The 26,370-nt window shown below is 41.2% G+C and overlaps 4 protein-coding genes across 4 annotated transcripts in view; 3 read left to right on the forward strand and 1 right to left on the reverse strand.

Annotated features, from left to right (window-relative positions):
- The window catches only part of LOC103517615 (maternal protein tudor-like), a 23,540-nt gene extending 16,195 nt beyond the window's left edge, over positions 1-7,345 (forward strand). Inside the window, exons 7-10 of the mRNA XM_026829643.1 lie at positions 3,474-3,701; positions 4,307-4,495; positions 5,523-6,381; positions 6,737-7,345. Coding sequence (XP_026685444.1) covers positions 3,474-3,701; positions 4,307-4,495; positions 5,523-6,381; positions 6,737-7,317 — 1,857 coding nt within the window. The 3' untranslated portion in view covers positions 7,318-7,345. The remainder of the gene's footprint in view (positions 1-3,473; positions 3,702-4,306; positions 4,496-5,522; positions 6,382-6,736) is intronic.
- Positions 7,346-8,183: 838 nt separating this feature from the next.
- LOC103517612 (probable serine/threonine-protein kinase clkA) lies at positions 8,184-13,582 on the forward strand. Its single transcript, XM_026829644.1, has 4 exons — positions 8,184-10,017; positions 10,441-10,761; positions 12,772-12,895; positions 13,386-13,582. The coding sequence occupies exons 1-4, from the start codon at positions 8,332-8,334 to the stop codon at positions 13,562-13,564; spliced, it is 2,310 nt and encodes a 769-aa protein (XP_026685445.1). The 5' UTR covers positions 8,184-8,331; the 3' UTR covers positions 13,565-13,582.
- Positions 13,583-13,672: 90 nt separating this feature from the next.
- Positions 13,673-21,252, forward strand: LOC103517617. Its single transcript, XM_008482659.3, has 2 exons — positions 13,673-13,989; positions 20,460-21,252. The coding sequence occupies exons 1-2, from the start codon at positions 13,931-13,933 to the stop codon at positions 21,250-21,252; spliced, it is 852 nt and encodes a 283-aa protein (XP_008480881.1). The 5' UTR covers positions 13,673-13,930.
- LOC103517613 lies at positions 17,003-20,388 on the reverse strand. The gene is made up of 4 exons (XM_008482655.3): positions 20,103-20,388; positions 19,548-19,728; positions 18,334-18,488; positions 17,003-17,300 (listed from the first exon to the last, which is right to left on the reverse strand). Exons 1-4 carry the CDS (start codon positions 20,241-20,243, stop codon positions 17,244-17,246), a joined length of 534 nt encoding a protein of 177 aa, XP_008480877.1. The 5' UTR covers positions 20,244-20,388; the 3' UTR covers positions 17,003-17,243.
- Positions 21,253-26,370: the final 5,118 nt, after the last annotated feature.

A 26,370-nucleotide genomic window follows, 5' to 3' on the forward strand; every position in this document is an offset into this window, starting at 1 on the left:
CGCGTTAGAGAGCCCTAGCCCTGGCCTCCTATGTGCTGCCAAGTCTGTAACCTTTGATACCTGGTATGTAAACAATCAATTTATAAATAAATAAATAAATCAATCAATCAATCAATCAATCAGTCTCTCGGTCAATCAGTCTATCTATGTATCTATAGTTCATTATTTTACAAAATACATAGGATTAGAATAAGAAATCTTTTTTATAAACTGATAAAATGGAAGTAAAAATAACACTTTTGTGAAATTTTGAAAGTAAAGGAAAATACCATTTGAATCCCATGCGTAAGTTTTACCAAAGAGTTTCCTCTCTGTATAGAACGAAATCTCCAAAGTGTGTTGGGTAAGCTAGGTTAGACCCTGAAACTATTTTTTTTTAAATTAATATTATTATTATTATCATCATCATTATTATTATTATTATTATTATTATTATTATTTGTAGATTGAGCGGGTTTATTTAACAAGGGTTACTATTCTGCCACTGATCTACTCGCGTTAGAGAGCCCTAGCCCGGCCTCCTATGTGCTACCAAGTCTGTAGCCTTTGATACCTGGTATGTAGATTGAGCGGGTTTATTTAACAAGGGTTACTATTCTGCCACTGATCTACTCGCGTTAGAGAGCCCTAGCCCGGCCTCCTATGTGCTACCAAGTCTGTAGCCTTTGATACCTGGTATGTAGATTGAGCGGGTTTATTTAACAAGGGTTACTATTCTGCCACTGATCTACCCGCGTTAGAGAGCCCTAGCCCCAGCCTCCTATGTGCTGCCAAGTCTGTACCACTTCATAGAAGGTACAATATTAGGAGAATCATGTAGGTATGTTATGTATCTATTATATCTAAAGATTAAATAAATAAATAATTATCCCTGTGTTTCAGGTATCGTGCGAGAATCACCACTATAGAGCCCGAGCTACGCGTGTCCTACGTAGATTACGGGAACGACGAGATTCTCCCGGTCTCGAACCTGCGACCCCTAGACCCGACTCACTACTACCCACCCGCGTTCTGTCTCCCCGCTACCCTCCCACTGACGTTAGAGTCGTACGAATCCCTAGCGGACTGCGAGGAGGAGTTCACCGTCGAGTATGCACGAGGGGAAGCAGGCTGGCTCGTCAATTTGACCGGGGAGAACGGCTCTCTCGCGGAGAAACTGACTCTCAGCGGGGTCGCGAAACCAAGCGGCGGGGAGGACGTGTTCGCCCCGGCCGAGTCAGTCATCGCGTGCTGGCTGCGAGCAGGCTCCGTGCCGGTGACCGTGATGAGCTTCGATTCCCCGTCGGACCTTTCCGTTGTGCTCGCCTCCGATGAGAAGGCGCAGGAAGCGTTGCAGGCCCGCCTACAGGATTACGCGTCCCGCACTCTCCCCATCCTTGGCGCGTGCGAGGAGCTGCGCTGGCTGCGAGCAGGCTCCGTGCCGGTGACCGTGATGAGCTTCGATTCCCCGTCGGACCTTTCCGTTGTGCTCGCCTGCGATGAGAAGGCGCAGGAAGCGTTGCAGGCCCGCCTACAGGATTACGCGTCCCGCACTCTCCCCATCCTTGGCGCGTGCGAGGAGCTGTGTCTCGGTAAATTCTCGGAGGACTCGCAGTGGTATCGCGCGCGCGTTCTGGACGCAGAGTTCCGCGCGCTCTTCGTCGACTACGGCAATCAGGATATTGTGCCGGAGATACGCAAGTTGGACTATCCGCTGCGGCAAATTCCGCCGTATAGCGTTAAGTGTACGCTACCTGTCGTACCGGCTGAGGGTGACGCGTGGTCGCAAGCGGCAATCGACCGTCTGGACGCGTTAGCGCTTGAAAACACCCCGCAGGCGAAAATACTAGACTACGCGCCGGTCCCGTGTATAGAACTCACCATTGAGGGGGAATCTGTGGCGGACCTTCTAGTTGAGGAGAAGCTCGCGCTGCCCAAGACATACAGGGTGGTCGTCACGCATGTGAACAGCCCGGAGGATTTCTACATCCAGTATGTGGATCAGGAGGCACTGGACGAGATATACAGGGTGACGGATGTGATAGAAACGAACGCGCCTCTATCGGAAGGTAATTTGTACAATACATGTTAAATGATCCACAGTTTAATAATAAATGACTAATCTTGGATTTCACCAATATTTATTCAGTCATTAGAACCCCCGTCAAGCTAACAGCCAGTTAAGTTCCATTTAATTTGTATTGGCTTAACAGGGCTGTTAAGCTAACGGGCTGTTTGAGGCTGGAAAGAAGGTTGGTGAAATCCACCAATAAGATTACAACTAATATGAAATATCTTAAGGATGGATCACTTATCTTCAAATTAAAGTTAGATTACCCATACTAAAGGTCATAATATTATATGACCTTTGTATTATGCGTTTATGCGTAGCATTCCTTTGTTTATTTTAATGGAAGTTCTTAGTTGAGAGTATATTTATCAGATTTTCTTTCTTTCCCTTTCTTTTAGGCGAAGTTCAAGTTGGGGACGTGATAGCGGCGAAATACACTCTGGATGAGGCGTGGTATCGCGCACGAGTGGTCAAACCAGAAAGCGCCGCGTCCACAAGCAGCGAACCCCCAACGGCCGCGTTCCAAGTCCTCTTCATAGATTTTGGAAATACAAGCGTCGCCTCTGAATTCCGCCGGCTGCCCCGCGCTGTTGCCAACTTGCCGCCCCTGGCGACCCAGGTCCGTCTGGCAACACCGGACGCATGGCCTGATGTCCTTTTGTTTATTTTTAATGGAAGTTAGAGTATATTTATTAGATTTTCTTTCTTTCCCTTTCTTTTTTTTTAGGCGAAGTTCAAGTTGGGGACGTGATAGCGGCGAAATACACTCTGGATGAGGCGTGGTATCGCGCACGAGTGGTCAAACCAGACGCTTTCTAGGACTTCTCGCATAAATGTACGAAAGACTTTAATTGTTTGGTATTATTTTCAAGAGAAGATGGATAGAGGAAATTGTGAAGAACTGAGGTCTTATCGTTCCGAAATCGAAGAGAGAAGGAGGACAGGATAGGAGAAAGCAGGCCGTTCCGAGAACGAACTTCAACTGTTTAGGATAACGTCCGCCCTTGTGGGAATCGAACCCGTGACCTAGCGCTAGGCTGGCGATGGCATTCCGAGTTTGATTTCTAAAAATGTTATTAGAGCAGCGAAGCTCAGGCAAACAGCCGAAGTGTGTAGTCTGTACTAAGTAAAAATGTTCGGCCTGGATGGGAGTCAAATCCCGCAACCTCAGAGTCTTATCCAAAAATTAGTAATTATTGAAGGGGAAAAAACCCTAGCACTTACTGGTCCAGACGCTACCTTCCGATCTAACTAGGCCACCTTCTTCTTCATTTCCCAGTCCGAACTTCGTGAGCTGCCCGAAGACATCCGAGCCATGCCGAGCGTGGTCAAACACTGCGAACTCGCCACGGACACCGCATGCATCTGGTGTGACGCAGCGGTGCGCAAACTCACGGACCTCCTGGTCACGGGCCAGTTCCACATCGAGGCCATCTCCGACGACGATCCCGCACGCGTCGTTCTTAGAACGACGGACGGTGTGAATGTGAACCGCATGCTGCTCGAGATTAACGCAGCGAGCGGAGAAACGCATAGCCGGATGAATGCGGGCGAAACGCATGCGCAAGAAGAGGATACGCTGAACGATACGATCCTGTCGGAGGCGCCCAGTAAGGATTTGGCAGGACAGAGGGTGACGGTGACGCATGCGGTAAGTGATCTCCGACCTTTTTAATATTATTTACTGTACTATTTTGTTTGTTGATTGAGAGAGAGGCTGACGAAAAACGCCGACCCCGTCTGTACACGGGAAAAGGCGAAGAAAAAGAAGAAGACGGTATTGTTTTGTTTGTACGAAGTTTACCTAATGGTCAGCTTGAACTCAGTTTAAGTTTAACTGGATGAAGCAATCTGATTGGCTGAAAATTTCTAAATCCCGATGAGGGACATACTACGGGATGGGCATCCTACGACACAGACCACACGCGTCTAATTCTAATGTAGCAGTTGTTTCATTGCTACGAAATGAAAACGGCGGTGAAACACTCATCACTCAAAAATCCGAAAGTTTATATCGAAGCCAAACAGTTTATTTATATCGTTTATATCGAAGCCAAACAGCCAAAAAGTTAAAACCGATTTTAAACTGCTTGATTTTGGTCTGACTTGACAAAAAGAGGTTTGATAGAAGGAACTGTAACAACGGAGGTCTTATCGTCCCGAAATCGAAAAGAGGCGGAAGACAGGATTGGAGAAAGCCAACCGTTCCGAGAACGAATGGTATTCAAAACTCAAAGGTATTTGCTGATATTTCAGGTATGTCCGGATGATTTCTACGTACGTGTAATCAAAGACACAACCATCCTAGAATCTATCAACTCCTTACTAAGCGCCCTCAAACCTCTCTCCGCCGCTGATGTTAATATAGGCGACATTTACGCAGGACATTGCGCAGGCGCGTGGTATCGTGTGCGCATCACTAAGCCTCTAGACACTGGATTTGAGGTAAGTACTGCGCACTAAGCCCCTAGTACTGCGCAGTGTCTGATGTTGATATAGGTGACATATACGCAGGACATTGCGCAGGCGCATGGTATCGTGTGCGCATCACTAAGCATCTAGACACTGGATTTGAGGTAAGTACTGCGCAATGGCTCATACTGGACTGGCTTAGTGGTCAAGACGCTAATCAGAAGGAAGTATGTTCAATCCCAGCCGAGGCGTGAAATATTAGTATCAACATTTCGCCAGAATGTAACTGAAAAGTCCCTTTACTCCCACAGTCTAAACAAGGTCTTATGTATCTATTTGGTACAATATTTTTAAAATAAAATTCCAATTTATAAAAAGACCCTTACTTAAATTAAAAAAAAGAAGTAGGGAAAAGGCAGTTTGGTACTTTTTTACTTTCCTTATCCTATAGGAAGGAAAGTAATGTAATCGGGTCAAATTTTCGATGGTCAGATTTTAGTGCCAAAACACGTTTTGAGGTCCCTAGAGCCTAAATCCAAAGTTTCAGCCATTGGTCCGTGTGTCTGTCTGTAAACAAAATATCTCGAGAACGGTAAGATCTAGACACTTGAAATTTGGTATGTAGATGTCAAATGTGACAAGGAAGTGACACGAAACTTTTAGTCAAGATCGGTGCAACAGTTGGCGGCATTTTACCGCTTTTTGGCGCTTTTCGGTGTAATTTAACAATATCTCGGGAACGGTATGAGCTAGACTGCTAGAGACTTGAAATTTGGTATGTAGTTCACAAATGTGACAAGGATGCAACTCAAAACGTTTGGTTGAGATAGAAGCTGCGGTTGGCGGCATTTTGACCGCTTCTTGGCGGTTATCGACCGTTTTTTGGCGGTTTTCAGCTATATCGACTAAACGGTTAGAGATATTGTAAAAGTTAGGGTATAAGAACAAGAACACTCAAAATAAGCATCATTCAATAGGATAAGGAAAGTTGTGTGATGTTCACACCAGATTTTATTTATAAAGATTACTAATTTAAGTTTTTTTTTCTCTTTCCCCTCAGGTACGTCGTATAGATTACGGAGACACTCACCCGTGCACTCAATTCAAGCAGCTTACTGAAGATCTCAGCCACATTGGCGCCCTAGCCCATCACTGCACGGGCCTAGTCAGCCCCTCTGACCTCACGAGGTGGACAGAGGGACAGCGTGAGCTCACGGTAGTCAGCGTGAGAGAGGAGGAAGATGGGCTGGTCGTGGAATTGAGTGAAGAAGGAATCATGGATAGAGGGGAGCTGATTACTGAGAGTGGTCAACCGGAGATGCCTTCGGAATCGGAAACGATGGAAGTTGTGGCTGAAAACTCAGAAACGTTGGCTAAAAAAACGGAATCGGTGCCTGCAAAATCAGAAACGTTGGCAGCAAACTCAGAATCGTTGGCTGAAAAATCAGAAACGTTGGCGGAAAAATCAGAAACGTTGGCGGAAAAATCAGAAACGTTGGCTGAAAAATCAGAAACGTTGGTTGAAAAATCAGAAACGTTGGCGGAAAAATCAGAAACGTTGGCAGCAAAATCGGAATCGGTGGCTACAAAATCAGAATCAGTGGCTGCAAAAGTGGAATCAGTAGCTGCCAAATCAGACTCAACGCCTACAAACCCCGAAACAGCGCCTTCCAAATCAGACCCAATCGTGAACACCCCCGACCCCAATTCGTCCCCAAGCAAGGTGTCCAGCGGGGTCCAAGTAACCCCGCTCCCGACCACAGTGTCCCTTGGGGTGCAAGTTACCCCCGAGGGTTCTGAGCCGCTACCGGTCGCTAGTAATGGTTCAGAGTCGCCTGAGGTCGCCAGTAATGGAGTGGCCAATACGTCGCTCGATGAGACCTTTGTGTCCTGTGTGGGAGATACGACTATCGTTGCAGGTAGGTGATGCTTTCCCCCACTTTTTTTTTTAATTTTTATTATTACCTATAGGTGAGATAGAGGGAAGTGTAACTGCTAAGATCTTATCGTCCCGAAATCCAAGAAAGGACAGGGTAGGAGAAAGCCAGCTAAATGCTAGGTCGCAGGTTTGATCCCCACCCAGTTCGGTTTTTATCCTAAACAGATAAGGTTCCTTCTTGGAACGGCTTTCTTTCTCCTATTCTGTCGTCCTTCTATCTTCGCTTTCGGGACGATAAGATCTTAGTAGAGTACAATTTTTTGTCGATGGCGGGATTCGAACCTTGAGCAAAGCAAGGGCGTTTCCACTGGACTAACCGCGTCTTACTCTTACAGGTAACGAGATGGCAGATCAAGAAGCCTACATCGTCGACTGTTCGTCCATAGACGACTTCTATCTTCACCTCGAATCGGACACGCAAACCCTGCAAGACATAGGCGACGCCCTGGGTGACGTCACGGACAAGACACATCCGCTCGTGCCCACGGCCGAAGCGCGACTGAACGAAATCTACGTGTGCAGATTCGAAGACGACGGGCTCTACTATCGGGCCCGAGTTGAGCCGAGCTCAGCCGATCTTTGCCGAGTGCGGTTCATCGACTACGGGAACGTCAGTGATGCTTCGGAGTTCCGTCAGTGTCCCGCCGACCTTCGCACGGATAGGATCCCGCCTGTGGCCAAGCGCTGCCAGTTCCCGCCCGGTGAGTTCGATTTATCTCCGCTTGGGGCGCTCGGGAAAGCGTTCGTCGCGTTTGATTGGTCGAACGTGAATTTGAAGGTGAAAAGTCTGACGGGAGGGGAAGGAAAGCCGACGGGAGAGGAGGGAAAGGCGATTGTGGAGCTTGTGGTGGCTGAAACGGGGCAGAATGTGCTGGCCCATCTGGCGGCCAGTTTGGGCGAAGATGTTGACAAGTAGGGACCGAAGAGGTCCTAAACTCGGGAAAGCGTTCGTCGCGTTTGATTGGTCGAGCGTGAATTTGAAGGTGAAAAGTCTCACGGGAGGGGAAGGAAAGGCGAAGGGAGAGGAGGGAAAGGCGATTGTGGAGCTTGTGGTGGCTGAAACGGGGCAGAATGTGCTGGCCTATCTGGCAGCCAGTTTGGGCGAAGATGTTGACAAGTAACTTCAGGGAAAGGTCCTACATTCAGGAAAGAGGAACTACACTTAGAGGAAAGGTTCTAAATTTAGGAAAAGGTCCTAAATTTATGGTTTTAAAAAGTCCCCAATTTTGAAATACATAAATATGATATACTGTAGCCCAACTTCTATTTGCTGTAAATAATTTGTGCAAGTCCCCTCCCCCATTTATAATCATCCCCCCTCATTCCTAAGTTTTGTATTATTATTTTCGTATTTTGTTATAATCTTGTACGCTTTGTATTTGTAAAATGATATATAGCCTTTGTTAACCCAGTATGTCCTGCTTTGTAAAATTGAATTGAGATTCTGGAAAGAATTTTTTTTTTTTTTTTTTTAATAAATGTAGGTAAAGCAGAGAGCTTCTTCACAACTTTTGTGGGTATCACAGCATTACTCTAGCTCTAGTGAGTCTAGTGTCCCCTTTAGAATTAAATTACATCTATTCGTATCACTATTTGACACTGGTAATGCCGCCACTGGTCGCTACTCGATTAAATGAGTTACTCAATTGTGCTCGTGAGGCTGAGTGCACGCAAGGACAGAACCGAAGAAAATCTTCGAACCCGGGACCTCCGGCGTGCAAGCCTAGTGTGATACCCACTCGGCCACGAAAGTTGCACCAGCACAAGATAGAAATAACCTCTTGACCAATCAATCGCCTCAGCTTCCAGAGGAACTAACCAGTCAGCAAGCCAAAAAGATAACTACCAAAATAGTAACCAAACCAATCGATATGCCAATGACAGCTCGGTTATCGATCTAACAGATGATGTTTGTAATGAAATTAGTCAGATGGAAATTACAAACTCTATAGAAGTCACACAATGTTCGAGCCAAAACAAAAGTGATAATAGATATGGCGAAAACAGTAAACATTCCAATAGTTGCTCAAACAGTCAACATTACAGCAACAATTATTCCAACAATAGTAAACATTCCAACGGTTGTTCAAACAACATTAAACATTCCAGCGAAAATTATTCGAACAACAGCAAAGATTCTAGCAATAATTGTTCAAACGACAAACATTCCAGTAATATTTGTTCAAACAATAGTAGAGATTATAGCAATACTTATTCAAACAATATTCAACATTCCAATAATACTTATTCCAATAACAGTAACACGCCGGTAAACCAACATTCCAGCAAAAAAGAATATTCCAGCAACACTTATGAACAAAACAAAAACGTTGAAGCTTCCAAAGAAAACAATTCAAAACCTTCATTTAAAACACCAGACACCACTCAGAGAAGCAAAAGCGAAACAAGAAGTGGCAGAATACAAATTAAAGAAACCTACAGGCTTGTCAAACCTAAGGGAACTGAAACTAACACCATAAATAGACTTGAACAAGGTATCACTGATCTAACAATAGATGATGAAGTCACTGCAAACAGTAACTCAAATAAAAGAATCCACAGTGAATCTTTGGGCGATAAATATCCGCCTAATAGTAGTAAAGCACCTAGTACAACAAATAAAAGTCCTAATAATGATTATTTAAATGATGAACTTGTACCAAATAGTAACACAAATGAAAGATTTAGCAGCGATTCAAAAAATGATAAAGACATACCAAATAGTAATACAAATAGAAGAACTACCAAATATGGTGGTAAAGGTAATACAAGTGAACAAATTGATCATTCAATTAGTGAGCAAGAAATACCAAACAAAATAATTGGGAGAACTACTAAGTCTGGTACTAAAGCAACTACCAATCTAAATGAACATGGAACTGAACATGCTAAAGAAACTGTCAATGAAGATGAAAGTGAAACGTATGCGAATAGAACCTATGATCTAGTCAGTGATGATTGTTCTGAAGATGATGTAGATATCAGTGGCCATATGGAACACGATACAATTCACATGGATGAAAGAACATTTGAAGAAAACAGTCAGGAATGTAGTGAAAGTAACAAAGGCTATGAAAATAGCACTTCTGAAGGATTTAAAGGATATACTGAAAGCAGACGAAGTTCTAATGAAAATAACCAAGACTATCACGAAAATAACAAAGGATATGGCAAAAGTAGACTAGGCCCTAACGAAACCAATCAAGGATATACCGGAAACAGTCAAGACTATCACGAAAACTCACACGAATATAACGAAAGCAGCAAGGCTTACAACGAAAACAATCAAAACTATAACGAAAGAAGCAGATCTTATGAAAAAAGCAAACATTATAACGAAAACAATCAAGAATATATCGAAAGCGGCAGATCTTATGAAGAAAACAGACGATATAACGAAAACGAACAACATAACGAAATCAATCGAGCTGAAAATTCCATCGTGATCGTCGATGAGATGAAGAGAAACGATTTCGTTCTAGTTAAAGAAGAGATGAGTGAGATTCGAGAGGAATTAAATGAAACTGTGGGATGTGACAGGAGTACTTATTGGAAATATAATGAAATGGACAACACACTGGTCAAAACTATACAACAACATGTCAATCAAAACGAGGTGAGACATAAAGATAGCAAATTATTACCGGAGGGAGGTCCCGGGTTCGATTCCCGATCGTTCAAAGTTTCTAAGGGTCTATGTTTAGAATATGGGTTGCACGGATATCTGCATTCCGACTTCCCGAGATCAATAGTCCTGTTGATAGGGAAAGTTTGTTGGGGTTTGAAGATTTGCCAATCAGTTGGTAAAAAGTTTAGATTGAGAAGAAAGAAGGATTTCTTTAATAAATTACGTTTTAACTGTATCAACATTGGCAAAAAAAAAAAAAGCAAGGACCAGAGATGACCTGTGTACCCCAGCAGCCATCAAAGTTTCAGAGTTCTGGAAGAACACCATCTAACGTTCATTTGAGAAGCCTTGGAAACAGATAAGTAAGTAATAAAGTAATAGGCTGTTGATTATTTCTTCTCACTTTTCCAGGGTGACTCATTCGTTCAGCCCACCGTCGGACCGTCTCAACTAACCACCTCACTCGTTCACTTCAACCTGTACAATACCACCCACTACGGCGAGTCTCTTCGCAATGCCACCCTGTTCACCAGTATCAAAATCAAGCAGGCCCAGAATCTGCCCCTGGTTTCCATAGATGGCAGAAATGTGGCGCCTACCAGCTATGTTACTATTGAGAATGTTGCCAATGACAGTCAGTATGTGTGGATGTCCCCTGTGGTGATCAAATCTGTCAGTCCGATCTATGATGTACGACTGACTACGAAGATCCCTACTTCTCTACTATACAAGGTAGAATAGAATAGAATATACCTTGTTTATCTTGCCCGAATAGGACTGAAAAGTCCCTTTACCCCAGCAGTCTAAACAAGAAAGACCAGTTGCGCTGACTTAGGTGAGGTTTTAAAGTCAAAGAGCAGAAAAAATGATGAATTGGGAAATTTTTCTTTTCCTTTTGCGACTTCTAGATCCCGAGATAAATCAAGTTAAAAAATATACCGATAAATCTTAAACTCTGACGTCACGGTATACGCTCCCGTACATGATGACGTCACATCAACTGTCCGAGTATCGTATCTTCCTTTGCAAATACCTTTACAAATAGTTCCTTCTATGGACCTTGCTTAACTAAAAAAAAAGGTAATAGTTAATAGACCAGTTGCGCTGACTTAGGTGAGCTTTTAAAGTCAAAGAGCAGAAAAAATGATGAATTGGGAAATTTTTCTTTTTCTTTTGCGACTTCTAGATCCCGAGATAAATCAATTTAAAAAATATACCGATAAATCTTAAACTCTGACGTCACGGTATACGCTCCCGGACATGATGACGTCACATCAACTGTCCGAGTATCGTATCTTCCTTGGCAAATACCTTTACAAATAGTTCCTTCTATCAAACCTCTTAGGTTGAAAACAGAGCGGAGCCAAGAGCATAGAGCTCTTGGCTCTCATTTGTATGTGGTTAAAGTTTCGCTTTCCAGCCTAGTTAGCTTAGTTGGTAGTGTGTCTGCCTTGTAAGCGCTAGGCCGTGGGTTCGATTCCCGCCCGGGGCGGAACTACGGCGACTCTCTTCGCAATGCCACCCTGTTTACCAGCATCAAAATCAAGCAGGCCCAGAATCTGCCCCTGGTTTCCATAGATGGCAGAAATGTGGCGCCAACCACTTATGTTACTATTGAGAATGTTGCCAATGACAGTCAGTATGTGTGGATGTCCCCTGTGGTGATCAAATCTGTCAGTCCGATCTATGATGTACGACTGACTACGAAGATCCCTACTTCTCTACTATACAAGGTAAAAGACCAGTTGCGCTGACTTAGGTGAGGTTTTAAAGTCAAAGGGCAGAAAAAATGATGAATTGGGAAATTTTTCTTTTGCGACTTCTAGATCCCGAGATAAATCAATTTAAAAAATATACCGATAAATCTTAAACTCTGACGTCACGCTATACGCTCCCGTACATGATGACGTCACATCAACTGTCCGAGTATCGTATCTTCCTTTGCAAACACCTTTACAAATAGTTCCTTCTATCAAACCTCTTAGGTTGAAAACAGAGCGGAGCCAAGAGCATAGAGCATAGAGCTCTTGGCTCTCATTTGTATGTGGTTAAAGTTTCGCTTTCCAGCCTAGTTAGCTTAGTTGGTAGTGCGTCTGCCTTGTAAGCGCTAGGCCGTGGGTTCGATTCCCGCACGGGGCGGATTTTATCCTGATGGGATAATGTTCGTTCTCGGAACGGCTGGCTTTCTCCTATCCTGTCTTCCTTCTCTCTTCGATTTCGGGACGATAAGACCATAGCAGTTAAAGTTCCCTCTGTCAAACCTCTTGGAAAAAAAGTTTCGCTTCCCTCTACGTGCTCGGTGCTCTATGCTCTCTACCCCACTCTTTAGTTCCCCCTTGTCGTTCGGAAGAAAATCGTGCGTAGTGGGAACACTAATTTAACTTACATTACCTACAAGGATGTTTTGTGTCGTTCGAAAAAAAAAAAAAAAAAAAAAAAAACGGTGCGGGGTGAGGGGGCTCTAATTTACGGAGCCAAGAGCATAGAGCATAGAGCTCTTGGCTCTCATTTGTCGTTCGGAAGAAAAATCGTGGGAACACTAATTTAACTTACATTACGTACAAGGATATTTTGTGTCGTTCGAAAAAAAATCGTGTCGTGTGTAGTGGGAATACTCATTTAAACTACATTGCCTCTACAGGACAATCGGGGAAAAAACTCACAGTAAATGGGAACGGACCTTTGGGTAGGAAGATTGTAGATTGAATTGACATGATGTGTTTCTATATGATTTTTTTTCAGGAGAAGGAATATCTAATCCTAGTTGTTTGGTACAAGGCCAAGGTCAACGAATTCACAGGCCGAGATCCCAGTTCCGATCATGTGCTCGGGTTTGTAAAAATCAGCTTGGCCCCTCTACTAACAGGTAATCAAACTTAGGCCGAGTGAGTAGGTATCACACTGCACGCCAGAGGCCCCAGGTTCAATTCCTGGTGGAGCCGAAGTTTTTTCGGCTCTGTGCTTGGAGTTCGGGGTACTCTCAGCCTCAAGAGGACAAGCGAGTAGCTGGTAGCGTCCAGTGGCGGCATTACTAGTGGTAAAAAATAGATGAGTGATAATTAATAGTAAAGAAGGCACTTAGAAATGATGTGATTGAAATATGGAAATTGATTACAAAGGTGGCATTTAGTAACGCTGTGGTACCCACAAAAGTTGTGGAAAAGTTCTGCTTCACCACAAAGAATTGATGATTTGATTTTGAGATCGACCAGCTGGGGTTACACAAGCTACGGTTTTTTTTTTAATTTCCTTTTCCTATATTTTTCCGAGTGATATCTAGAGGTCACTTAATTTTCAGCCTCATCCTAGACAGTATAAATGAGGTTTATTCTATCCTATTCTAATTTCTTTCACAGGTCTCCCGTCAATTCGAGGTTGGCACAATATCGTCAACTTCTCAAACAAGATCTGCGGGCAGCTCAAAGTCTCCGTGGATCCTCTGGAGAGAATAGAAATCGAGGAAAGCATTGTGATGAAGCTTGTACCGGACCCTGTGTCTCTATCTGCCAGCTGCTCTCTCTATGATCTCAAGTAAGCACTGTGTTTGTATTTAATAATAGAAATCGAGGAAAGCATTGTGATGAAGCTTGTACCGGAACCTTTGTCTCTATCTGCCAGCTGCTCTCTCTATGATCTCAAGTAAGCACTGTGTTTGTGTTAATAATAGAAATCGAGGAAAGCATTGTGATGAAGCTTGTACTGGAACCTGTGTCTCTATCTGCCAGCTGCTCTCTCTATGATCTCAAGTAAGCACTGTGTTTGTGTTAATAATAGAAATCGAGGAAAGCATTGTGATGAAGCTTGTACCGGAACCTGTGTCTCTATCTGCCAGCTGCTCTCTCTATGATCTCAAGTAAGCACTGTGTTTGTATTAATAATAGAAATCGAGGAAAGCATTGTGATGAAGCTTGTACCGGAACCTGTGTCTCTATCTGCCAGCTGCTCTCTCTATGATCTCAAGTAAGCACTGTGGTTCAGTGAAAATGTTACATGCTTAGCTTACCTTTGTTTTCAATGCAGTGTGGACGGTTTCAGTCGACATGGATCGACGGCCATCGACTATGTGCGGACATAGCTTGAAAGCCTTTTTTTTCTAACATAATTAAAAATCCTCTGAAATTAAATAGTTTTGTTCTTCTTTTTCTTCCCCTTTTCCCGTGTTCAGACGGGGTCGGTGTTTTTTGTCAGCCTCTCAATCAGCCCTAGGGTGATTGCTTTGGACTGACATTTGGTTTACGAGTGGATGCCCTTCACACTCAAGCTCATCCTTTATTATTTTTTAGCAAGGGAAATTTCAGGCTAGTCTCCTCCCTGTTTAACGCCCTCCCAGCCAAACACTGATATTAGAATAGAATAGAATATACCTTGTTTATCCTGCCAGAATGAGACTGAAAAGTCCCTTTACTCCCGCAGTCTAAACAAGGTCTTAAACCAACATTCCAGCAAAAAAGAATATTCCAGCAACACTTATGAACAAAACAAAAACGTTGAAGCTTCCAAAGAAAACAATTCAAAACCTTCATTTAAAACACCAGACACCACTCAGAGAAGCAAAAGCGAAACAAGAAGTGGCAGAATACAAATTAAAGAAACCTACAGGCTTGTCAAACCTAAGGGAACTGAAACTAACACCATAAATAGACTTGAACAAGGTATCACTGATCTAACAATAGATGATGAAGTCACTGCAAACATTAACTCAAATAAAAGAATCCACAGTGAATCTTTGGGCGATAAATATCCGCCTAATAGCAGTAAGGCACCTAATACAACAAATAAAGGTCCTAACAATGATTATTTAAATGATGAACTTGTACCAAATAGTAACACAAATGAAAGATTTAGCAGCGATTCAAAAGATGATAATGTGTAACTCAAATAAAAGAATCCACAGTGAATCTTTGGGCGATAAATATCCGCCTAATAGAAGCAAGGCACCTAATACAACAAATAAAAGTCCTAACAATGATTATTTAAATGATGAACTTGTACCAAATAGTAACACAAATGAAAGATTTAGCAGCGATTCAAAAGATGATAATGGCATACCAAATAGTAATACAAATAGAAGAACTACTAAATATGGTGGTAAAGGTAATACAAGTGAACGAATTGATCATTCAATTAGTGAGCAAGAAATACCAAACAAAATAATTGGAAGAACTACCAAGTCTGGTACTAAAGCAACTACCAATCTAAATGAACATGGAACTGAACATGCTAAAGAAACTGTCAATGAAGATGAAAGTGAAACGTGAAGTAAAAGAATGGATGAAAGTGTGAAAGGGACTGAAAACAATGAAATGAGACATAACGAAGTTGTAAACAAAGAAATCAAACATATGAATGAAACCGTAAAGAAAGAAACTCAGAATAAAATTGGAAATATGGAACAAATACATGTTGATGTTGATAGAACCCGTTTCATAAATGAAGCTAAATTCATACCGAATAGTAATACAAATAGAAGAACTACTAAATATGGTGGTAAAGGTAATACAAGTGAACAAATTGATCATTCAATTAGTGAGAAAGAAATACCAAACAAAATAATTGGAAGAACTACTAAGTCTGGTACTAAAGCAACTACCAATCTAGCTGAAAATCCTTTGGTAAAGGCTTATAAAAAAATTAAAAAGAAGAAAAAATTTACATGCTTGAAATTTTTGAACTCCAAAGTTTTTCCTCTTGTTTATTCAAACTTAGCTAGTAGCCAAACATCTTTTTAGGTTTTTTGGTCCTTCTGTGTTTTTGATCCCCTTGACAAAATTATGAGGCAAATTTCAGAAATTTGACCAAAAGAACAAAGTGAAGTTGGTTTAAAAATTGCTGATTTTTTTCCTTCTAATTTTATTGGATGAAGTTAAGTTTTTTTTTAGGATTTTTTTTCTATAAGAATCATAAGTGTTTGTAAGAAATTAAGTCTGTTGTTTTTTTGGTTGTTGAGAAAAAGAAAGGTTTTTAAAATTGTCGATTTTTTTTTACCCATTTGTATTTGTAAGAAGTTGTTTAGTTGAAGTTTATTTTTCTAAAATACGTTTGTAAAATATGTTATTGCTATTTCTTACTTACTTGATTGAATATTCAAGTTATCTTTCTTCTTCATGGCGGGGTCCACAAAGTGAGTTTAAACCGATTTATACAATCCGATTGGTTGATTTCAAAGTTTAGAATCAGCCAATCAGATTGCTTAATCCAAGAGTTTAAATTAAACGGAGTTTAAATTAAACCGAGTTTAAACTCACTTTGAGGACCCGGACATCAGTCTTCTTTATGTCTTCTTTTTGGTTTCTTCTTTCTTCACTTTCATCAATTGTTTAAATTTGTTTTGTTTTTTAAATAATTATTATCAAATACAGTTTTTGTACCTACCCATAAACTACCTTTTTTTTTTTTTTTTTTAAGATGTTTGATAGAGGGAACTATAATAGATCAGTTGCGCTTAGTTGGGTGAGACAATAAGGCATTCGTTGTTAGAGCCCTCTAGTAAAATTATAAATAATAAAACAGAACCATGTAAAAATAAACGAACAGTAAGTTATTGTGAGATCCGAATTCTTTATTGTAAAATTGATATGACGATTATTGTAACAATAAAGAAAATAGTAATCAGGTACATTGTAAAACTTAACCCCTAGGTACATTGTAAAAACTTAACCCAACAGAAGGAAAAAAAAAGAAAAAAAAATCCAACAACGAACAGAAAGTACAAACTTAAAGAAGTATACACAGTTCAAAAGCAACGTGCTTGGCACGCAGAAAGTCCCGGGTTTGATTCCCAGTGAGGACAAAAAATAGTAATGAAAATAATAAAGAATAACTAATAATTCCCTTGGTAAAAAAAATAGCAATGGTTGAGTGCGAAGGGACATCCGCTCGTAAATTTTTACAGCTAAAACCAAATGTCAGCCCAAAGCAATCACCCTAGTTAGGGCTGATTGAGAGGCTGACGAAAAACGCCGACCCCGACTGAACACGGGGAAAGGCGAGGAAAAAGAAGAATTATAACTTTTAGGGAAAATGACCTAATAGTCAACTCCGAGCATTTGAAAACAACAACAACTTTTAGGGAGAAAAAGAAGAATAATAACATTTAGGGACAAAAACAAGCCTGCGAGCCTTCAACATCTATCTTTTATCTATCCAATTTTGTATTTCCAGTATCTAGACATTTCAGACTCCAATCTTTGGTTTATTATGGATCTTTGGTAAAATCATTTCTTTCGACTGCGAAATATATTATTGATTCTTTCCAGGTCGAAATTTTGAATCTGAAACAAAGGGAAAAGTTATAGCTTGAAATTAGTAAAATGAATTTGACCTCAGATCCATTAACACAGGTCCACAGGTGACGCTAAAACCGGTCTTAAAATAACGACTGAAGTGTTATCTAAAACTTTCACGCTTTGAGTTTATAGGTCGTCGCGACAAATTTCGAGATTAGAATAGAATAGAATATACCTTGTTTATCCTGCCAGAATGAGACTGAAAAGTCCCTTTACTCCCGCAGTCTAAACAAGGTCTTATATATTTCATAGGTAAAGTTTACAAATAAGTATATAAACCTTGCTTAACTTAAAAAAAATAAATAAATAAATAAACAAAAACAAAATAAAATAAAAAAAAAGAGAGATTAGAGCTCATTTGGGTGAAAAAATGTGAAAAAAATCCCCCAAAAACCAGTTTTTTTTTTGTTTTTTGGCGTTATGGTTCTCTGGACAATTGCACCACCACTTTCGTGTTCCTGGTAAAAAGACCTTTAATTTGATATATAGGTCGACCAGGTTTGGATAGGTAAGTCTTTCTATGGGGTCAGACAGACACCGAAGCGAATACAATAGCCCGTCCACTATACTTTTTGTTATTACTATCGTAATAATAAAGGAAGACTTTTTGTTATTACTATCGTAATAATAAAGGAAGGACGGGCTAAAAAGTCGAGTCTGAGTACCTTTTCTTCGGAGCAGCCCGTTCGCTACTCTCATCTTCCAACTGATCCTCGCCCGTGGCATACTCGCTGTCACTTTCACTCCCACAGGACCTTTCCGAAGAGGTAGAATAGAATATACCTTGTTTATCCTGCCAGAATGAGACTGAAAAGTCCCTTTACTCCCGCAGTCTAAACAAGGTCTTATTTATTTCATAGGTAAAGTTTACAGAAAAGTATATAAACCTTGCTTAACTTAAAAAAAAAGTAAAAAAAAAGTAGAAGAGGAAAGTTCATTGTTACTTTTACTTGACATCTCGCTCAGAGAGGGCTGATTCCCCGTCTTAAATACGGCCCTGTTAAACCACCATTCTTACCTCATCCAAGCATTGGTACGGTTGTCTAGCTTGTTCCAAGGGTTTGGGTTTGTCCGGGACGTCCCGGTTTTCATTGGACTTGAGTAGGGCACTCCAGGAAGAGGATGAGGAGGAAGACAGGGAGGCTACGCCACACTCTGGTGAGGGACTGGAATCTGAAACAAACAACAACAACAATGAATAAACAACGAAACAAACAACGAATAGTTAAACATTAACAACAAAAATAGTAAATAATAATAATAATAATAATAACAATAATAATAACAACAATAATTTGGTCAGTAGTAACGCGCTTGCTTGCCATGCAGAAGGTCCCGGGTTCGAATCCCACCATCGACAAAAATTTGTACTCGTTTTTCGATTGCAAGTGTAAAGAGTGAGTGAGTTATAATTATAAAAAACGAAATACTCTTTTTAGTGAACTACTCAGTGAGTCAGATCCTAAAAGAGTGAGTTACATTCAGGATCTGAATCATAGAGTAGTCCACTAAAAAGACAGGGTTTATACGCGACCTGGAAAACCTGGAAATGTCATGGAATCTGAAAATCGGCCAAAAAGTCATGGAAAATCGTAAAAATTAGTTCATATTTAGAAAGAGTAGTTCATTTTTATATAACTCACTCACTCTTAACACAAATTTGCAAACATGTAATTTTGTGTGAATCCGGGGTTCACGGGGTATTAACATAGGGATATCATAACTTTTTGTAATTTGTTTTTCAGACTGATCCTGTACGTAACTAACCTAGGCAATTAGGCATAGACTAGTAATACTCAATAATGTTCCAAAAGACTAGTAGGTTCCTTGAAGAGTGTTTATTTTTTTATTATGAAGAGGCAAAAAAGTGCCATGTTTTTGTTATTTCTGTTAGTTTTATCTATTAGGCAAGGTTTTTTAAACTGGAATTTTTTCGTGATTTTACTACTGGGATCTGAAATGTTGATTTGTTGTTTGTAAAACAGGAAAATTTCAATTGGATAGAAATAAAAAATAAAATTTCTTGACCCCGCCGGGAATCGAATCCGGGTCTCCCGCGTGCAAGGCGAGCGCAGTGACCACTACGCCATGGGATGATAGAAATAACAATAAATAGGTCATCATTCAGTGGTTATGAAAGTATGATTATGGTTTATCAAGAAACGTAATAATGGCTTTAGAAGCTGAAGGTCCCGGGTTCGATGCCCGCCATCAACAAAAAACACTACTCACCAGATTTGCTGTCCATATCCGCACTATTGCGCCTGTCCAGGTTCTTTAGACACGCTTTGAGCTCCTGGTAATCTTTGGACATAGGAGACACTTTCTCCTCTCGAACTAATTTGCCATCTTTGGACACAGAATATACTTTGTCCTCCCGGACCAACTTGCTATCTCTGGACATAGAAAATACCTTGTCCTTCCGAATCAATTCGCAATCTTTAGACAAAGAAGTCACTTTATCCTCTCGTACTTCTTTTCTTTCGAGTTTCTTTCCAATCCCTTCTCGCTGATTTTCAGGCAGATTTGCTGGTTCATTTTCCTTTCTAGCCATTTTATTCGGATCCTTTCTTTTCGTTATATTTGAAGAACTTTTCGTTATATCTTGAGAACTTTTCGTTATATCTTGAGATTTTCCTGTTATATCTTTGGAACTTTTCGTTATATCTCGAGATTTTCCGGATATATCGTTGGAACTTTTCGTTATATTCGGAGAGCTTTTCGTTATATCTTGATATCGTGAGGTTGTTCGTTCACTTTCATTGTCTTTATGGACATAGAAAATACCTTGTCCTTCCGAATCAATTCGCAATCTTTAGACAAAGAAGTCGCTTTATCCTCTCGTACTTCTTTCCTTTCGAGTTTCTTTCCAATCCCTTCTCGCTGATTTTCAGGCAGATTTGCTGGTTCATTTTCCTTTCTAGCCATTTTATTCGAATCTTTTCTTTTCGTTATATTTGAAGAACTTTTCGTTATATCTTGAGAACTTTTCGTTATATCTTTCGATTTTCCTGTTATATCTTTGGAACTTTTCGTTATATCTCGAGATTTTCCGGATATATCGTTGGAACTTTTCGTTATATTCGAAGAGCTAATAAAAAAGATATTAAATAATAAAGTATTTAAATCTTGGTTTTGTTTCAGAACCACGGTGGACAAACTGGACGAAAAGATCTCCAAAATGAACCAAGTCATCATGGAGTGTGTGGGAGACAAACGAACCACGAACCCCAGACTGGAAGCCGACTACAGAACCGCTGATGATACTGGGGCGATTCAAGATATAACTGAAAGTAGTTTTCAAGCTAGACATCTTCAATTTGCTAGAAATAATCAAGGCAGATCTAAAGACAATGAAAGTGAACGAACAACCTCACGATATCAAGATATAACGAAAAGCTCTCCGAATATAACGAAAAGTTCCAACGATATAACAGGAAAATCTCGAGATATAACGAAAAGTTCCAAAGATATAACAGGAAAATCTCAAGATATAACGAAAAGTTCTTCAAATATAACGAAAAGAAAAGATCCGAATAAAATGGCTAGAAAGGAAAATGAACCAGCAAATCTGCCTGAAAATCAGCGAGAAGAGATTGGAAAGAAACTCGAAAGAAAAGAAGTACGAGCGGATAAAGTGACTTCTTTGTCTAAAGATTGCGAATTGATTCGGAAGGACAAGGTATTTTCTATGTCCAGGGATAGCAAGTTGGTCCGGGAGGACAAAGTATATTCTGTGTCCAAAGATGGCAAATTAGTTCGAGAGGAGAAAGTGTCTCCTATGTCCAACAGAACCGCTGATAATACTGGGGCGATTCAAGATATAACTGAAAGTGGTTTTCAAGCTAGACATCTTCAATTTGCTAGAAATAATCAAGGCAGATCTAAAGACAATGAAAGTGAACGAACAACCTCACGATATCAGCAGAACCGCTGATAATACTGGGGCGATTCAAGATATAACTGAAAGTAGTTTTCAAGCTAGACATCTGCAATTTGCTAGAAATAATCAAGGCAGATCTAAAGACAATGAAAGTGAACGAACAACCTCACGATATCAAGATATAACGAAAAGCTCTTAAAAGTATGATAGGGTCTTCATCCCAAATACGTCCTCACCTTTTCCATCTGGTTTGGTAAGACACTCTGGGAAGCTGTACTCAATGTAGGACCCGTCCGCCAGACCCGAAATATAAGGTACACTGATACTAAACTCATAATTGTTCAATATGCTCACTCTGTTTGACGCAGAGGGAGTGTTGTCTTGTAATAAAAGCGTTGAAGCGATGTGCTCGCGATTTTCTTTGATAATATTGGCCACCTGAAACCATAAAACAAAAATAAAGTGTTGTTGTTTACTTACTAATGCAAAGGAACTGATTATTAGGAATAGGTAAGTATGTACCTGGTTCAAAAATGGTGTAAAAAAAATTGAGAAAAAAAATCTAGCGTCTGCCTTGTGAGCGCTAGGCCGCGGGTTCAAATCCCGCCCGCGGGGGATTTTATCCTGAACGGATAATGTTCGTTCTCGGAACGGCTGGCTTTCTTCTATTCTGTCTTCCTTCTCTCTTCGATTTCGGGACGATAAGAGCCTAGCAGTTACCTACAGTCCCCTCCAACATTTTTTTTTTTTTTTTTCTAGTCAAACTAAGTAAACAAAAGTAGGTAGGCATTTAACTGAGATATAACACATCCCCAATAAGGGGAAACAATATCTCAGTATAACTCAATTTCTTAATTTTTTACATAGGTAACTAAACATCTTTTCTGTCTATTTTTTACTCATTTTTATTGTTATCTATGTATATCTAGGGTTGAATGGTAGAGATTGCCTTAGGCAATAATTTCGCCCCTTGCTTGTAATTTCTATGTATTTTGTGTACATGTAATTATAAACCTCTCCAGAGGATCCACGGAGACTTTGAGCTGCCCGCAGATCTTGTTTGAGAAGTTGACAATATTGTGCCAGCCTCGAATTGACGGAAGACCTGTGAAAGAAATTAGAATTTTCTTTTTTTTTCATGCATGTCACAAGTTTTTTTTTTTTTTCAGGACATCATTATTTGATTTTTTTTTTATAACAACAGTTCAATTAAAAACAGCCCGCACCATCTTTGCATCCCAAACCTCTTGCCCTAGAATAGGATAGAATATACCTCATTTATACTGTCTAGGATGAGGCTGAAAATTAAGTGACCTCTAGATATCACTCGGAAGAATATAGGAAAAGGAAAGTAAAAGAAGCCGGAGCTCGTTAACCCCCGCTGGTCGATCTCAAAATCAAATCATCAATTCTTTGTGGTGAAGCAGAACTTTTCCACAACTTTTGTGGGTACCACAGCGTTACTAAATGCCACCTTTGTAATCAATTTCCATATTTCTATCACATCGTTTCTAAGTGCCTTCTTTACTATTAATTATTACTCATCAGCTATTTTTTAACACTAGTAATGCCGCCACTGGTCGCTACAAGCTACTCACTTGTCCTCTTGAGGCTGAGAGTACCCCGAACTCCAAGCACAGAGCCGAAAAAACTTCGGCTCCACCAGGAATTGAACCTGGGGCCTCTGGCGTGCAGTGTGATACCTACTCACTCGGCCTAAGTTGGATTACCTGTTAGTAGAGGGGCCAAGCTGATTTTTACAAACCCGAGCACATGATCGGAACTGGGATCTCTGCCTGTGAATTCGTTGATGTTTTATGAAGTGTTTGTTCCTTTATTCCTTCTACTGTTTGTCTCTTATGACCTGCTTGTTCATTGGATCTTTGTACTATTTTTCTTTTGTGACCTCCTTGTTCATGTATTCCTTGTACTGCTGTTTCCTTATGACTTTTTTGTTCATTTCTACCTTGTATTGTTGTGCTCTTGTGACCTCCTAGTTCCGGAGGTCCAGTTGGCCGTCTGTTATATATCTCATGACTTGCTTCGTCTTCTCTCATAATATCAGCTATGATGGCATCTACTTTGTCTCTGTTGCTGGATTTGATCAGGTGAGGTTCAGATAGTAGCTTCTGCATGGCAAGCAAGCGCGTTACCACTGGACCAACCGTGATTACCTGTTAGTAGAGGGGCCAAGCTGATTTTTACAAACCCGAGCACATGATCGGAACTGGGATCTCGGCCTGTGAATTCGTTGATCTTGGCCTTGTACCAAACAACTAGGATTAGATATTCCTTCTCCTGAAAAAAATCATATAGAAACACATCATGTCAATTCAATCTACAATCTTCCTACCCAAAGGTCCGTTCCCATTTACTGTGAGTTTCATCCTTTGAGGGAGGGACGTTTCGTAGCTCAGAGATTCGCCTGTGAATAGAATTAGATATACTGTTATTTATCTATGAAGGATATCCATTTCGGTAAGAATTATGAATAACAGGTCGGTTCCTACGTAAAAATTTGTGGAAAATCCAAATCTGAAGTCAAAACTCTGAAATAGTATCTTTAAAAGGTGGGAAATTCGGGGGTTTTCCGCGTTCTAATGAAAAAGTTCAATCAGTTGTGACGTCACGATACAAATCATGCACACAAAAACGCATGTGCATTACACTAGTAGAGCTTGATTGGGGAAGTTGATATGACGTCATTGCGTACGGGAGAAAACCTCGAGGGAGGGACGTTTCGTAGCTCAGAGATTCGCCTGTGAATAGAATTAGGTATACTGTTCTTTATCTATGAAGGATATCCATTTCGGTAAGAATTATGAATAACAAGTCGGTTCCTACGTAAAAATTTGTGGAAAAGCCAAATCTGAAGTCAAAACTCTGAAAAAGTATCTTTAAAATATAGAAAATTCGCAGGTTTTCCCCGTTCTAATGAAAAAGTTCAATAGTTGTGACGTCACGATATAAATCATGCACACAAAAACGCATGTGCATTACACTAGTAGAGCTTGATTGGGGAAGTTGATATGACGTCATTGCGTACGGGAGAAAACTGTTACTCTTCTATTCAGCTATACAGGTCGTGTAAAGTCCATTTGTCCATCTATTATTGAGTCACTCACCTGGCAAGTAATCTCGATGTTCACTGCTGATGTTATTCATATGATCACAAGTCAGTTCATCAGACGTGTTGATTTCCGATATTGTATTCCGGTTTTCTTCTCGAGTTGAATCTGCGAACATTTGTCCATCTATTATTGAGTCACTCACCTGGCAAGTAATCTCGATGTTCACTGCTGATGTTATTCATATGACCTGATGCGGGCACCACTTTAACCGCGGGTCTCATCGATTTGGTGTCTTCCTGCTTAGAATGAGGTTTGTTATCCACCGCTTTCTTCGATGCGGACACCGAATTTACGTTTTTTAGCGGTCGCGTGTTCGGTCCAACGCTGAACCCGAGTTTTGCCGATAAAGGCCGATGGTCGAGATCGTTTAATTCCGCCCGAAAAGGGTTCTCTCCCGTAGGTTCTATTTCCGCTGGGTTTTTCTGCGCTGACTGTTCGTCTGTTGGTGAAACCCAGTCAGATCGATCTGCCTTCCCGCGATAGTCACTGAGATGGACTGTGTTCTGACCCCCGGAATGGGGCAGTACTTTGGAGGCATCACAGTCCCTTAGATGGGCAGACCCTTTCTGATCTCCAGAATGGGACAGTATTTTGGAGGCGTCACCGTCTCTTAGATGGGCTGACCCCGTTTTCGGTCTATTTCCGCTGGGTTTTTCTGCGCTGACTGTTCGTCTGTTGGTGAAACCCAGTCAGATCGATCTGCCTTCCCGTGATAGTCACTGAGATGGACTGTGTTCTGAACCCCGGAATGGGGCAGTACTTTGGAGGCATCACAGTGCCTTAGATGGGCAGACCCTTTCTGATCTCCAGAATGGGACAGTACTTTGGAGGCGTCACCGTCTCTTAGATGGGCTGACCCCGTTTTCTCATCCCCAGAATGGGGCAGTACTTGGGCGTGAACGTTGGTTCGCATAGCCTCTCGTCTTTCTTTGATGAATCGCCTTTGTGCCTCAGTAGCCAATTGGTGAGCTTCGTTGGGAAATTGGGGTGGCCACCCATGAGTTGTGTCACAAATGGCTTGGTTCTCAAATATGCCTGGTTGTTGAGATGTAGCTCGGTTCTCAGACATATCCTGTATTTCAGCCATGGCTTGCTTCTCGAAGAAATCTGGCTGTTGAGACATAGCTCTCTTCTCAAAGATATCTGGCTGTTGAGACGTAGCTCGGTTCTCACTGTGTTCTGACCCCCGGAATGGGGCAGTACTTTGGAGGCATCACAGCCCCTTAGATGGGCAGACCCTTGATCTCCAGAATGGGACAGTACTTTGGAGGCGTCACCGTCTCTTAGATGGGCTGACCCCGTTTTCACATCCCCAGAATGGGGCAGTACTTGGGCGTGAACGTTGGTTCGCATAGCCTCTCGTCTTTCTTTGATGAATTGCCTTTGTGCCTCAGTAGCCAATTGGTGAGCTTCGTTGGGAAATTGGGGTGGCCACCCATGAGTTGTGTCACAATAGGCTTGGTTCTCAAATATGCCTGGTTGTTGAGATATAGCTCGGTTCTCAAACATATCCTGTATTTCAGTCATGGCTTGCTTCTCGAAGAAATCTGGCTGTTGAGACATAGCTCTCTTCTCAAAGATATCTGGCTGTTGAGACGTAGCTCGGTTCTCAACAAATATGCCTGGTTGTTGAGATGTAGCTCGGTTCTCAAACATATCCTGTATTTCCGCCATGGCTTGTTTCTCGAAGAAATCTGGCTGTTGAGACATAGCTCTCTTCTCAAAGATATCTGGCTGTTGAGACGTAGCTCGGTTCTCAAAGATGTATGGTTCTTGAGACGTAGCTCGGTTCTCAATATTTGGTGGTTGAGATGTGGCCAACTTCTCAAACACATCTTGAGTCATTGCCAACTTCTCACACATATGTTCGGGGACAGTTTGCCAGGTTCTGTACATATCGATGCCTTCCCTATATCTAGCATTGTCGTGAGGACGTGCTTTACCAGGGGGAAGGTTGTACGGGTCAAACTCTTTGTAAGGTCTTGGATTACCGCACAGTTCATTTGGAAGTTTATCGTAAGTAGTAGGATTTTTGTACGGA

This window comes from Diaphorina citri, unplaced genomic scaffold (assembly GCF_000475195.1).
Source record: "Diaphorina citri unplaced genomic scaffold, Diaci psyllid genome assembly version 1.1 scaffold1909, whole genome shotgun sequence".
Taxonomy (NCBI): domain Eukaryota; kingdom Metazoa; phylum Arthropoda; class Insecta; order Hemiptera; family Psyllidae; genus Diaphorina; species Diaphorina citri.

Coding starts and splice junctions, on each gene's coding strand:
- LOC103517613 (XM_008482655.3), bottom strand. CDS start 20,243: ATGGCTAGAAAGGAAAATGAACCAGCAAATCTGCCTGAAAATCAGCGA. Junction 18,489..19,547: donor GGATATGGACAGCAAATCTG/GTGAGTAGTGTT, acceptor TGTTTGTTTCAG/ATTCCAGTCCCTCACCAGAG. Junction 17,301..18,333: donor CGTACCAATGCTTGGATGAG/GTAAGAATGGTG, acceptor CCTTTGTTTCAG/ATTCAAAATTTCGACCTGGA.
- LOC103517612 (XM_026829644.1), top strand. CDS start 8,332: ATGGAAATTACAAACTCTATAGAAGTCACACAATGTTCGAGCCAAAAC. Junction 10,762..12,771: donor CTACTTCTCTACTATACAAG/GTAGAATAGAAT, acceptor ATTTTTTTTCAG/GAGAAGGAATATCTAATCCT. Junction 12,896..13,385: donor CTTGGCCCCTCTACTAACAG/GTAATCAAACTT, acceptor TTTCTTTCACAG/GTCTCCCGTCAATTCGAGGT.
- LOC103517617 (XM_008482659.3), top strand. CDS start 13,931: ATGAAGCTTGTACCGGAACCTGTGTCTCTATCTGCCAGCTGCTCTCTC. Junction 13,990..20,459: donor TGCTCTCTCTATGATCTCAA/GTAAGCACTGTG, acceptor GTTTTGTTTCAG/AACCACGGTGGACAAACTGG.